Raw genomic sequence first — 15,923 nt, 5'->3', positions numbered from 1 at the left:
TTGGGAAGAAAGGGGCAGGCAAGGTATGAACTGATGTTTCTGCCAACAGAGGCAAAAAGGGACCCTTCCTAATTAAATTAAATTATGGATCAGCTTAATGGGAGTTTCTTAATGATTGGACTGTTATACTGGTAGCTTAACACAGGTGACTCTTAATACACTAGTGAGTCAGGAAATCTAGATGCATAATTACAGACTGGAAAACCCCGACTTTGTTTAGAAACTACCTGCCATTCCATTTCCAATGACTATGCATAGATCATATAGCAGTGTATGTAAGTCACCATGGAGCTATGTGAATTCAGGTGGCTTGTTGTCTTAAACAATATTTGAAAAGCTCAGTAGATGTTACCTTTGTTGGAATTAATGTTAAGGCATCAATCACTGCTTGCAACTCTGGCCTGGCCTCTCCCACCTGAATAAAGAAGAGACAAATGAGGATGCGGTAAGAAAAGCTGATACTGTACATATTTATGAACTTTTTAATAAAGTAATAATTATAATGTCTTTGCTCAAGGGGGGAAACAGTTTGCATTTTTTTCCAAAAAATGTTAATTTGATTAACAGATTAAGACATATTAAGTGAACAAAATCATTGGCGTCCTTGTTAGCTCATCGTAAATGTTACTATAAATTGAATGTGCTATGGGAATAAAGGACCCTGAATGTCCATCAGGGCCCACTATGTACACTGTTCTGCACCGATGATGAATGGCCACTTTTTTTTGTCTTTAGACTTCTTTTGGTCACAAGAATACACATAGCAGTATGAGTACCTGTGCACACTGAGAGACATACTTGCTGTGCAAATACTATAGAAGTACAACAACCACAATCATAGCAATTATACAGAGGCTGTACATGCACCACCAAAACCTGCTCTCTACTACTATCCCAACACATGCCCTATAGAAGTTGTACATGCACCACTAAAACCTGCTGTTCAGAAGCTGTAAAAGTTTCACCAATACACGTACTATAGTGGTTGCACATGTACCACGAGCACCTGCTATACTGAGGGTGTGCCACCAACATAGTGAAAGCATACATAAAGCACCAACGACTGCTATAACAACGGTGTACATGCACAAACATCATCTGCTATTAAGAGGTTGTGCATGCACCACCAACAGCTGCTATATAGAGTATGTACATGCACCACCAATGCCTGCTAGAAAGAGGTTAAACATACACCACAAGCACCTGCTATATAGAGGGCGTGCATGCCCCACCAATACCTGTTAAAAGGGTGTTTAACAAGCACCACTAACACCTACTATGTCTAGGGTGTATATGTATCACCAACACCTACAATGAATAGATTGTACATGCACCACCAATGCTTTCTACAGCAACCATCAACACCTGCTGTACACTCATGCACCACCAACAATAGCATCACCAACACCTGCTATACAGAAATTGTACATGCACCACCACTATCTGCTATACAGAGGTTGTACATGCACCACCACTATCTGCTATACAGAGGGTGTACATGCACCACCACTATCTGCTATACAGAGGGTGTACATGCACCACCACTATCTGCTATACAGAGGGTGTACATGCACCAACACCTGCTATACAGAGGTTGTACATGCACCACCACTATCTGCTATACAGAGGGTGTACATGCACCAACACCTGCTATACAGAGGTTGTACATGCACCACCACTATCTGCTATACAGAGGTTGTACATGCACTACCAACACCTGCTATACAGAGGTTGTACATACACTACCAATACTTGCTATACAGAGGGTGTACATGCACTACCAACACCTGGTATACAGAGGGTGTACATGCACTACCAACACCTGCTATACAGAGGGTGTACATGCACTACCAACACCTGCTATACAGAGGTTGTACATACACTACCAATACTTGCTATACAGAGGGTGTACATGCACTACCAACACCTGGTATACAGAGGGTGTACATCCACTACCAATACTTGCTATACAGAGGGTGTACATGCACTACCAACACCTGGTATACAGAGGGTGTACATGCACCGCCAACACCTGCTATACAGAGGGTGTACATGCACCACCAACACCTGCTATACAGAGGGTGTACATGCACTACCAACACCTGCTATACAGAGGGTGTACATGCACTACCAACACCTGCTATACAGAGGGTGTACATGCACCACCAACACCTGCTATAGAGAGGGTGTACATGCACTACCAATACCTGGTATACAGAGGGTGTACATGCACCACCAACACCTGCTATACAGAGGGTGTACATGCACTACCAATACTTGCTATACATAGGGTGTACATGCACAACCAACACCTGCTATACAGAGGGTGTACATGCAATACCAATACCTGCTATACAGAGGGTGTACATGCACCACCAACACCTGCTATACAGAGGGTGTACATGCACCACCAACACCTGCTATACAGAGGGTGTACATGCAATACCAATACCTGCTATACAGAGGGTGTATATGCACCACCAACACCTGCTATACAGAGGGTGTACATGCACTACCAATACTTGCTATACAGAGGGTGTACATGCAATACCAATACCTGCTATACAGAGGGTGTATATGCACCACCAACACCTGCTATACAGAGGGTGTACATGCACTACCAATACTTGCTATACAGAGGGTGTACATGCACCACCAACACCTGCTATACAGAGTTTGTACATGCACTACCAATACTTGCTATACAGAGGATGTACATGCACCACCAACGCCTGCTATACAGGGGGTGTACATGCACCACCAACACCTGCTACACAGAGTTTCTACATGCACTACCAATACCTGCTATACAGAGGGTGTACATGCACTAGCAATACTTGCTACACAGAGGGTGTACATGCACCAGCAACACCTGCTATACAGAGTGTGTACATGCACCACCAACGCCTGCTATAGAGGGTGTACATGCACTACCAATACTTGCTATACAGAGGGTGTACATGCACTACCAATACCTGGTATACTGTACAGAGGGTGTACATGCACTACAAACACCTGCTATACAGAGGGTGTACATGCACCACCAATACCTGTTATACAGAGGGTGTACATGCACTACCAATACTTGCTATACAGAGGGTGTACATGCACTACCAACACCTGGTATACAGAGGGTGTACATGCACTACCAACACCTGGTATACATAGGGTGTACATGCACTACCAACACCTGGTATACATAGGGTGTACATGCACTACCAACACTTGCTATACAGAGGGTGTACACGCACTACCACCAAGAAAGGAGAGATCTCTCCCTAGGCAGCATTCTTAGGACGTGATCTGTCCATCTATGGTTCGACATTCTACATATTTTCCAGGTATCTCCACAGTAATGAATTGCATAATGTCTCACAACATTAAAAAGCAGAACTTAAAAAGGTATAAATAGCTTCTTAAGCATTCATAGAAAGTTAATGTGTTTCTCCCATGGCAGGTACAGATAGGGAGTGGCAGGGTTTGCTGGACTGTTTAGTCTACAAACACCAGGGAAGGTGACAGCAATTTATACTACACAAGAAAAACCAAGATCTGCTTACACACTCCTCAGTAGAATTGTATACTGCTTACACTGTACACATATTGTACAATGGAAAGGGAAGGTCAATGTAAAAGCAAATGGGGGCTCTCTACTGGCTTTATGTCAGCAGATACAGCACATCTGCATTTTTATTATACATAGTTCATAAGAGACAAAAAGGTAAAATGTAGCATGTGATACTTTAAGAATAAATATTAGATTTTCATTAGATTGGCATTGTACCTTTCCCCTGATAATATGGTATTTGTATTTTAAATTAACCTGTCTCAAACCTGGGCAATTTAATCTGAGAATATGGTATAAAAATACTAAAACAGAGGTTATCTTCAGTATATACTGTATATAAAAGTGATCATTAGATCCAGAGATCTAAAAAGCCAAACTTATACGCAAACCTTACATTTTCCTTTAAAGGTTACAACGGCCCCTTCCAAGTGAACCTACTGCTCCTTTAATATGAGGAACAGATCCACTAACCAATAAAGGAGCTGCCAATCAGGCAGTATTTACTGAATGTAAACTCTAGTTTTGCATTCTTGACATCATATGCCCAGTTTGCATTGCCCATGTCTGTGACACGTTTACTTTGAAAAAGACATTTGGTTATGGCCATTATAAAAAAATGTATATATATTTAAGTAATATCCCTTTTTACCTCTATTTAATAAAAAGCCAGATTTGTCAGAGTTTGACACTGGTTGACACAATGTTCAGCATTCCCTGGATTTAACTTATATTATACAGCTACCACATGGACTGTGCTTATTTGTTGTTTTTCCTTTGCTGTCTATGACATTTTGTACTGGGAACTAAGAAATATTGGTTACATCATGTAACATGACCAACAAACTGAGGTTATAACCCTCCCTTGCCCTATCCAAAATGAAAAAAAAAAAAAAGTTTTGCCTATAGTTCTACTTGAAGGATACAAATTTCAGAAAATGCATAACTTTTGTAAATACCATTAAAATTCACAAGCTGCGCATATTTCACATCATAATACTGCATGATGCTTGAAAATCTCCTGTCATTCCTTTCAGATAGAAATTACTGTATCCACAACCCATAGGACCCGGATCTGAACCCACGATCTTTGCTGTGTATGGTAGTAGCTCTTCTCCCCGAGCCACCTGGGATGCTGCACAGCACCCTATCTAACTTCTCTTTTTAAATCAGAAAAAAAGGTTTATTTTTGTTTTCCATAATACAGAATATTTGCCATTCAGTATACAGTAGAAAAAAGGAGCATAGCATTACATATTAAAGCATAAGAAAATAAGGTATAATTCTTATACAATCATATGCTTCCGGCCAATATAATATATAGTAAAATATGTAAACCAGAATTACAAAGATTGAGATATATACGGAAGCATAGTGTAACTGAAAAACAGTTTGACTTATCTAAACCCCCAGAGCCCTGAGGGTTAACCAAAAACAAACACGACCTACCCAAGTCACTAATACTATAAGGGATCTTGTGTGTTATAGGACCTAGTCAGCCACTATTCTGGATCTCCTGAAACATTTACCCCTGTAGGAGCCTGTCTCTAATTAACTGGTGTGGTGGCAATCCACATCCAGACAAGCTTGCCACATTGAGTAAAATTTACGTGAAACATTTTTATCTGACTTCTTAGGACAATCTTGCCTTGTCTCCTGTTTCCCTGTTTCTTCTGAACTCTTTGATCGTCCCATGAACCTCCTAATTTAAGCCATGGTTCTGCACTTCCTGTTTGCCAGAATATTGTGCTCTCTCCAGCCAATATCTTGATCCTTTGCGAACTTGCAGCTGTCCTTATCTTCACTACCACCTTTGGCCTATTCCTCCACTATGCTTCCGCTTAATTCCAACCTGCAACCACTTGTTACCCACCTCTGGTTTGTATACTGACTACGCTTCTGCTTGATCCCTACCTGCTATATCTGCTAGTAGACTCAGCATGCTGACCTCCTAGTGGGGTGATCATGAGGATTTCAACCTGGTACTAACATGCAGCAAAACCAATCTCCACCATCAGGAGCTCTGGTGAATACCGGTTAGTACCCTGCACCTCGGATGAGCCTGTGTCATCCACCATGGTGACCTTCTTGCATGCTTATTCAGTTGGTTGGTGAAAACCCATCTACTGCTATAGCTACTAGTCTCTGAGCCCGACCCCTGACTGTAACACTGATGTATGTATTTCTGCAATGATCTATTTACAATACAACTACTGTGTATACCTACATTAACTGGAGTGTACTGTAAACTGTTATGCAGCAGTGAATTGGCATAGAACTTCTTCATACAACTATGATTTCCTCCACTACTGTTTATACAATACGCAAACCGTATACATATTACACAAACTCAACTTGATGTTATCCTGACAGAAATGGGTCGGAAATACAACCACATTCCTTACATGCCTCCCAGATATCACAGTGGAGGGACATTCTGTTACATTAACACAAAGTATGCATACAGTGTAAAGCTGGGACTAAAAATACAGACATCTGTATATGTATGGCCAGTTTAAGAAGTACAATGGGCCAAGAGGAAACCATGGTCTTCTCTTCAAGTAAGTCAAATGCTGTGTTTAAATGAATAAACCCCAATTGATTACTTACCCTTAGAAAGACACCAACTACTGCAAGACCATCGCAGTGCTTTACAGCTTCACCAAAACTGCCATATTTAGTATTCCAGTGCACCAAGTGAAGCTGCCAACAAGGGATATATAAATGAGACACCATTTTAGAAAACCATTAGCACTAATACAGATAAAAGAAAGATTAAAACAAAAGGCGTATTGGCAACCTGTAGACTGCTAACAAACTGTGGGGGTTATTTACGAAAGGCAAATCCACTTTGCACTACAAGTGCAAACTACAAGTGCAAAGTGCACTTGAAATTGCACTGAAAGTGCAGTCGCTGTAAATCTGAAGGGTAGATCTGAAATGAGGAGAAGCTCTGCTGACTGTATCATCCAATCATGTGCAAGCTAACATGCTGTTTTTTATTTTCCTTGCATGTCCCCCTCAGATCTACAGAGACTGCACTTCCAAGTGCACTGCAAGTGCAATTTCAAAGTCCACTTTGTACTTGTAGTTTGCACTTGTAGTGCAAAGTGGATCTGCCTTTAGTAAATAACCCCCCATGTGTCCCATCCTCACACATAATACCTAGAGGGCCTCCTGGAAGCTCTAGTTCATTAGCACCCAAAATCCTAAATCTCACATTGCTAAATCGGCACTGGGCAGTTTGCAGAAATGATTCCCTAGTCCTTTATTTCACACGATGGACATAAAATTTTTAAGTACTTTTTTTGTTATGAAGAAGTATTTGCAAGCTACAAAAACAAGGAAAAGGCCTGCCGGACTACATAAACAAAAAGCTGAATCAAGTGATGGCTCCTGATTTCTCTTGGATCGGAGTGGTGAGATAACTGTTGCCTTCTTAGTCCTGAAATATCAGTTTGGGATGAAGTGGGCTTGGCAATAAAAATTCAAATACAATTCTGTGGAATTTTCTATTTATACCTATCGCAATTTTGGGTGCACTTTTTGGGGTAAGTTGGATTTGAGTCTTAAATCCCAACTCCAGCCAAAACATATTTTTCTGGTTTTGGTTAGAGTAGTGAATGGTTTTAAACGCTTGTCAGGTTTTTATTGCCATCTGTACCCTTTACTGGAAGATTTTTTCTTCCTACTTCTTGTCCTGATGCCTAAATAGGAAATAAGGAGATTTCCACAATGGGGTCACACAGAGAAAAGGAACCTGACGTTTTCCCATGCAATTTTTTAGGCGTAGTCAAACATGTGATAAATGCACCCATGTTAATAAAACAAAAGAGAAATTCGCTCTGGGACTTTGAGTGAGGTGAGCACAGTTGGGCCAATAAGCATAGCAGCAGTAAATATAGTATAAAGGTTTATTCAAATAGAGATAATACATGCATAAATAGCATACACAAATTCAAAGCTGTAAAAGATACATATAAATAGTAGCACATGGATAAAATAGCAGTCATATAACACACAGGCATCTGGTGTACCCAACGCATTTCCCGAGACACAGCTTGCTTCTTCAGGGGTAGATGTGTATGAAATGTACCTACAATGGAAAAATACAAGTTGGGTGTATGGCATAATATTGATTGCATAAACACATGGTAAGAGGGGCCTTGGTACAAGGGACCCCATACTGACCACTAGGCAAGACCAGAACACTGAATGAACAATTCCCAGTGGTCGGCAGCGACAAGTGTCTCACCCGGGAGCTGAGGAGGCGAAGCCAAGCAAGACCCCTCCAAGGGCCAACCGGAGGGCAAGCATGACACGAATGGAAAATATGTGTCCCTAGAGGTCACACATTGTCCATAGGGGATATCATCTGAAAACATAAGTATGTGTATCAGAATTGTCTAAAGTAACAGAGTAAGCATAAGTATATAATAACATATATGTATATGTATAGATTAAACACTGTATCTTTTCACCACTCTTCCCCTTAGTCTCCATGTCCCTACCATCATTAGCTTAGGTTGTTTAATCCATACATATACATATATGTTATTATATACTTATGCTTACTCTGTTACTTTAGACAATTCTGATACACATACTTATGTTTACATCTGTTATCCCCTATGGACAATGTGTGACCTCTAGGGACACATATTTTCCATTCGTGTCATGCTCGCCCTCCGGTTGGCCCTTGGTGGGTCTTGCTTGGTTTTGCCTCCTCAGCTCCCAGGTGAGACACTTGTCACTGCCGCCCTCTGGGAATTGCTCATTCAGTGTTCTGGTCTTGCCTAGTGGTCAGTATGGGGTCCCTTGTACCAAGGCCCCTCTTACCATGTGTTTATGCAATCAATATTATGCCATACACCCAACTTGTATTTTTCCATTGTAGGTACATTTCACAAACATCCACCCCTGAAGAAGCAAGCTGTGTCTTGTGAAACGCGTCGGTTAAACCAGATGCCTTTGTGTTTTATGACTGCTATTTTATCCATTTACTATTATTTATATGTATCTTTTATGGCTTTGAATTTGTGTATGCTATTCATGCATGTATTATCCCTATTTGAATAAACCTTTATACTATATTTACTGCTGCTATGCTTATTGGCCCAACTGTGCTCACCTTACTCAAAGTCCCAGGGCGAATTTCTCTTTTGTTGCATATTCCAATGATGGAGATGTGTCACTGGTGACACCAGACCTTTCTCTTTTGTCTACATGTTAATAAAACATGCATTTATTAAAACTTTAAAAATGAAGCCTGCAGAGCATTGTAACCACAATCAGTGCTTCATGGGCGCAGGGCTCAGGCTCCTGCAAACTGTTCCATAGCCCCAGGTCTGTACGAATGTGCCAGGGAGAAGCATCTCGCAATTCAGGTATCTGGGAGGGGGGTTGGAAAATGTGACATTCACATTATATCCTTGTTATATCCTGAGGCGTAAAAAGAAAAGTGTTCTAAAAGGTAGACTGTACCTTTAACAATGCTTTATTACTGTCTGTGCCCCGTTGGAAAGATTTGTTAAACTTCCCGTTTCAGTGACCACACAGGAAGTGAGGGAAAATCGTTTTAATCACTACAAAGAAAAATAAACCTGATGGGGGTTCTAACCAATACCCATATTGTGCAAAGCTAAAACCTGTGGATGGATTCACCCAATTATCTCAATTTGCTGTATACTGGCCATACATCAGCTTTAAAAGAATATACATAGCGTGTGTTTTTTCACATTAATGCTAAAGCATTCCCATCATTCATCGACAGTTTGCAGTCAGCTGAGAAATGACAATGCTAGCTTACCTCTGCCTCATATTTCACTCCATCCACAGTGTGCTCGGAGCCGTGCCCATCACAGGATCCCCAGTGAAAGTGGAATTGTTTCAGTCTGTAGGTGCCATGCAGAGCCCCACCCTTCAGCACTGGAATTCCAGAACAAACAATAGATTAGTGCCTACTTATCTGTGCCAAAGGAAATCCATATCCTCAAGTTCTTTTAATAAACACTTAAGAGACCATTGACCCATTAAGCGTCTATAGCTTCCTAGTTTACTGCTTGCTAATGAGTCATTCCCAATTAGTCAAATGAATTGTGACATGAGCCTTTAGGCAAGCTTCTTAAAGACATTGTTAGGGTTTTACATCGATGAGGAGGTGAAGAGTCAGCCTGTGCTTGCAAGTTCACATACCCAGCAATACCCAGAACATTTCCCTATATATACTGTATATAATAGGTGGGTCAGACTGGAGTTATAAGCAGCTATGAACATGAAGCACAAATTCCCCCCATTGGGTGTGTCTCAAAAATGACCAAACTGCCTAAAGCAGGGATTCAAAGCTTGGTTCACATCGAGTTTTTTTTACTGCTTTGCCATACATTAACATGCCACTCTATTCCTATTAAAAGCCATTATAACGCACAGTTGACAAGTGGTCAGCGTAGGTGAGCGTCTAGCTCCTGAGATCAAAATGACTGGAAATGCACGTCGGATGTGCATAAAAAGCAGTGCACCATGACATAATTACATGGGTACATCTAGTTACATAGTTGGTAAGGTTGAATAAAGACAACAGTCCATCCAGTTTAACCGGTGTAGGCGTACGTGTGTCAGTGTCTATAATCCTTTCCCATATCCCTGTATGTTGTGTTTCTTAACCTCCCTGGCGGTATGATTATTTCAGATTTTTGCGTCTCAAAGCGGTACAATTATTTTGCATAGAAATTTGGCGTTTTATATTGTAGGCCTGTAATTCTTAGTAATAACACACTTAAATCTGTCCACCAAGACTCTAGTAAATATCCCGGGTATGATGAAGTTTAAAACACAAAATCATAAATGATAATATAATAAATAAATATAAATAATTATAAAAGATAATAATATAATAATAATAAAATACATTTCCCCACGATTCACTATCGCTCAATTCTGCAAGTGTTCTAATTTACTATCGCTGTTTTCTAGCTGGTCTAAAACCACTTTTGACGTAAAGGGACACTTTTTGGTTGCTATGGACAATCTCCAGTTTCCAGGCAGAAAGAACAGTATATATAATATAAAACTGCATGCAGGGCATTGGACAAAGCACTAGGACAAAAGGGATGTGAAAAGTTTTTTTATACAGTACTAATCTGTAAGATTACAGTACTGTATGTGTTATGAATTTTCAATGTTTTGAATTTGCCGCCGGACTCCGTCCTCATGCATTGCGACGCTCGCAGGGAACGAAGCCCGGCACACAGGACATCGGGGCGGAGAACAGAGCATGCAGACACAGCGGGGGGACATCGTAGGATCCTGGGGACAAGGTAAGTATACCGCACCAGGATCCTGAGATGTAATCCCGAGTGTGGCTCGGGGTTACCGCTAATGGTGCTGAAATTTAACCCCGAGCCACACTCGGGAAAACCGCCAGGGAGGTTAAGATGCACATCCAAGAGTCTTTTAAAAATATCAGTACTCCCCACTGACACCACCAATTGTGGAAGAGAGTTCCACATCCTTACCACCCTCACAGTGAAAACCCCCCTGCACAGTCTAGGGTTAAACCGCTTCTCCTCCAATCTCATTGTGTGCCATCCCCCCCCCCCCCCCCCCGTGTCTTCTGAGTGCCGGTTCACACTAGACGCGGCACGACTTGCAGGTCGCCTCACCGAGGCGACCTGCACACGACTGCCGGGGCGACTTGCAAGACGACTTCTGTATAGAAGTCTATGCAAGTCGCCCCCAAAGTAGTACAGGAACCTTTCTTCTAAGTCGGAGCGACTTGCGTCGCTCCGATTAGAACGGTTCCATTGTACAGAACGGGAGGCGACTTGTCAGGCGGCTAGGTCGCCTGACAAGTCGCCCCTGTGTGAACCGGGCCTTACACTCCCTGAGACTAAATAGTTTTTTTCCCACACTGGGATCACCATTGAGGTATTTGTAAATCACTATCATGTCCTCTGTCAATCGTCTCTTCTCCAGCGAGAATAAATTTAGTGCTTGTAGTCGATCCTCGTAATTGAGGTCCGCCAGTCCCCTTAATTTTGTTGCCCTTCTCTGGACCCTCCTTTCTCCAGCACATCCCTTGGACTGGTGGCCAGAACTGGACAGAATACTCCAGATGTGGCCTAACCAGAGTTTTATAAAGTGGCAGGATTATCGTTTTATCTCTGAAGTATAGCTCCTTTTTTATGCGTGCTAAAATTCTATCGGCTTTAGTTTCTGCAGCTTTTATCCCATCCTCTATATCATTTACTGTATGAATAAATTAAACAGACGTCACCCGAAGCCACTGCGGAGGCATGCCAAAGATTTCCGAATGGCATTCGGCTGGCTTATGAACTGCACATGCGCAGTTCCAAAGTTGGCCAACAGCCTTTTTTTTTTTTTTTTTTTTTTTTACAAGCCGCCGCTGTCCATACTGGACATTTACGGACAGCTTGTAAATCAGCCAAAAATGTACAAATTGTCCGTAAATGTACGGATGGTTGGTAACCATGTTCAGTACACCGCATAAATGTGAACTAGCACCATTAAGAACAATAACAAACTACTGCACTTAATGGGGGTTATTTACTAAAGGAAAATACACTTTGCACTGCAAGTGCACTTGGCAGTGCAGTCGCTGTAGATCCGAGGGGGACATGCAAGGAAAATACAAAACAGCGTTTTAGCTTACACATGATTGGATGATAAAATCAGCAGAGCTTCCCCTTATTTCAGATCTACCCCTCAGATTTACAGCAACTGCACTTCCAAGTGCACTTGCAGTGAACTTGTATTACAAAGTGGATTTGCCTTTCGTAAATAACCCCCAATGCATGGTTCAGCATGTTCTCCAATGTACTTAGCCAACTCTATAAAGACAAGGGGGGTTATTTACGAAAGGCAAATCCACTTTGCATTACAAGTTCACTGCAAGTGCACTTGGAAGTGCAGTCGCTGTAAATCTGAGGGGTAGATCTGAAATGAGGGGAAGCTCTGCTGATTTTATCATCCATTAATGTGTAAGCTAAAACGCTGTTTTTTATTTTCCTTGCATGTCCCCCTCGGATCTACAGCAACTGCACTTCCAAGTGCACTTTCAGTGAAATTTCAAGTGCACTTTGCACTTGTAGTGCAAAGTGGATTTGCCTTTAGTAAATAACCCCCATTGTGCCTCTGTGTTCTACAGAGTAGTAATCTGCTTGTTTGTGACATAGGTTGCTACTCCCAGCAATGAGTAGTGAATATTTTAAAAATTATCTATGTAGGGCATGAACATGACAGACACAAGTCCTAACCCAGCCACACCAAGAAAACAGCATATCGGTACGGAACAAACATTTCAGGATCAGGTCAATTTATTTTAAGGGTCCACCCACACTGGACTTAAAAAACAGGAGTTTTGGTTTTACCTGTAGAAGCAGCTCAATGTTATCCTATGGGGTTTATTTACTAAAGGCAAATAGACTGTGCACTTTGCAAAGTGCAGTTGCTCCTGAGCTTAGTAAATGAAGTAAATCTTCACTATGCAAAGAATACCCAACTACATGCAAGGAAAACTAAAAAAAAATGCATTTTTGCTTGCACAGGTTTGGCTCATTTACCAAGCTCTGGGGCAACTGCACTTGCAGAGTGCACAGTCTATTTGCCTTTAGTAAATCAATCCCTGTGTGTCCATGCACATTTGCGCGTTTAGAGGCATATTTAAGCTCATCACAGAAAAAAAAACCCTTCTGTTTTGCATTTTTGAGTGCGGTTTTTCTGGCAGACAAAAACACTGAATGGTCCTAAACTCGTCTAAAAGCTCCCAAACTCCCCTAAACTCCTGTACAAAAGTTTTTTTTCTGCCAGGGGAATGGGCGTTTTTTTAAGCCCAAAAAAATAGTTAGTATTGTTTTTGAAAACTGTACCACTTGTATTTTACTTAAAGCGATATTAACCGGTTCAATACCGGGCATTTTCACCCCCTTCCTTCCCAGACCAATTTTTAGTTTTCAGCGCTGTCGCACTTTAAACGACAATTGCGCGGTCGTGCGACGTTGTACCCAAACAAAATCGACGTCCTTTTTTTCCCACAAATAGAGTTTTCTTTTGGTGGTATTTGATCACCTCTGCGGTTTTTATTTTTTGCGCTATAAACAAAAGAAGAGCGACAATTTTGAAAAAAAACACAATATTTTTTACTTTTTGCTATAATAAATATCTCAATTTTTAAAAAAAAAAAAACACATTTTTTCCTCAGTTTCGGCCGATACGTATTCTTCTACATATTTTTGGTAAAAAAAAATCGCAATAAGCGTATATTGATTGGTTTGCACAAAAGTTATAGCGTCTACAAAATACGGGATAGATTTATGGCATTTTTAAAAAAAAATTATGTATTTATTTTTTTTACTAGTAATAGCGGAGATCGCGATTTTCTTTCGTGACTGCGACATTATGGCGGACACATTGGACACTTTTGACACATTTTTGGGACCATTCACATTTATACAGCGATCAATGCTATAAAATTGCATTGATTACTGTGTGAATGTGACAGGCAGTGAAGGGGTTAACCACTAGGGGGACACGAGGGGTTAGATATGTTTCTAACTGTAGGGGGCGGGGACGTACAAGGGGAGAAGACTGATCAGTGTTCCGCTGTACTGGGAACACAGATCGCTCTCCTTTCAACTGACAGGACGTGGATCTGTGTGTTTACACACACAGATCCACGGTCCGGCCCGGTTAACGGGCAATCGCGGGTGCCCGGCGGACATCGCGGCCGCCGGGCACACGCACCGGGTCCCGAGCAACGCGGCGGGCGCCCCCTAGACGGCCGGGAATCCCAGGCTGTCATATGACATCCACCCAGGATGGGAGATCCCATCTGTGGACATCATATTACTATGGCCGGGTACTGAAGTGGTTAAACCCAAAACCAAAAATGTTATATATCTGAGCCTACCAATCATTAGATGTGGTGGCTGCATTCGTTTTCTTATATTAGGCTTTTTCCCTCTGTTTTCACCTGGTGATCTGGTAAGTGACACATCTCCTGTATTTGAGTGTGAAGGAGCACTTGGGGCACATTTGGTGTTAGATGTACTAGCAGATTTAAATACACTAACAAATCAAAGTCAAACTCCAGCTTACATTTTATAATCAGTTATGGCATCTGTTTTTTTGTTTTTTTTTTTTCCTTTTTGGAAAAGGTTTTACATAAATAAAAGCTGAACATTGTAAGCACCCGTCGGCGTTAAATGGTTTGTCTCATCCATGTAACTGATACATTTGCATGAGAGTTTGTTCTTTTGAAAAACAGATTTACTGGCTGAATAACCAAATAAAAATAGAAGGAAAAAAAGCCTCAAAAAAGAAAACTAATGCAGCAACCACTTCTAAGAATTGGTAAGCTACAATATAAGAAATGTTTGCTTCTGGGTTTAATACCACTTCAACATATTAAGCATTTCTTCTTTGTAGTAAAATAAACATAACGTGTTTTTTTCTAAAGGTGGACCCACCACTTAAAACCTCTGAGAGTATATATAAAATAAATGTTCCCACCATGCCGCACACCAGTATAATAGCAGGATTACTGTTTTGCTACCGCCTAGGTTGACTTAGCAGAATAAACACCATTAAATAATCATGTATGAACTGCAATGCCAGTTGTAGCTGTGCTACAGGTTTATTCTCTTAACAAAAAACTGAGATGTCATGGGTGAGACATAACAGTAGACCTTTACTTTATGACCTGTGATGGTATCTTGTGGCACAGGAAGACTAGTATTGGTGAAAAGCATCCCATCACAGAGGTGAATGCAGCATAAGGATTGGGAGTGCATAGGGGGTTATTTACTAAAGGCAAATCCACTTTGCACTACAAGTGCAAACTAGAAGTGCAAAGTGCACTTGAAATTGCACTGAAAGTGCACTTGGAAGTGCAGTCGCTGTAGGAAAATAAAAACCAGCATTTTAGCTTGCACATGATTGAATAATAAAATCAGCAGAGCTTCACCTCATTTCAGATCTTCCCCTCAGATCTACATTAACTGCACTTCCAAGTGCAATTTCAGTGCAATTTCAAGTGCACTTTGCACTTGTAGTGCAAAGTGGATTTGCCTTTTGTAAATAACCCCCCATAGTGTTACATAGTTGGTAAGGTTGAATAAAGACACCAGTCCACCCAGTTCAACCTGAGTGAGTGTGGGTGCATGTCTACAATTGTCCCTATCCCTGTACATTGGGGGTTATTTACGAAAAGCAAATCCACTTTGCACTACAAGGGCAAACTGCAAGTGCAAAGTGCACTTGAAATTGCACTGGAAGTGCAGTTACTGTAGATCTGAGGGGAAGATCTGAAATGAGGGGAAGCTCTGCTGATTTTATCATC

The 15,923-nt window shown here is 41.2% G+C and overlaps 1 protein-coding gene across 3 annotated transcripts in view; it reads right to left on the bottom strand.

Moving 5' to 3' along the window:
* Positions 1-15,923, bottom strand: part of LOC141145323 (carbonic anhydrase 2-like) — a 55,903-nt gene that overhangs the window by 6,215 nt on the left and 33,765 nt on the right. For all 3 annotated transcript variants that reach the window (XM_073631901.1, XM_073631900.1, XM_073631902.1), the window contains 3 exons: positions 9,375-9,493; positions 6,176-6,268; positions 353-415 (listed from right to left, as the gene is read on the bottom strand). In XM_073631901.1, coding sequence (XP_073488002.1) covers positions 353-415; positions 6,176-6,268; positions 9,375-9,493 — 275 coding nt within the window. The remainder of the gene's footprint in view (positions 1-352; positions 416-6,175; positions 6,269-9,374; positions 9,494-15,923) is intronic.

Source organism: Aquarana catesbeiana, linkage group LG05 (assembly GCF_042186555.1).
Source record: "Aquarana catesbeiana isolate 2022-GZ linkage group LG05, ASM4218655v1, whole genome shotgun sequence".
Lineage (NCBI taxonomy): Eukaryota > Metazoa > Chordata > Amphibia > Anura > Ranidae > Aquarana > Aquarana catesbeiana.
The sequence above is the reverse complement of the archived record's forward strand: the minus strand, read 5'-3'. Positions and strand labels throughout refer to the sequence as shown.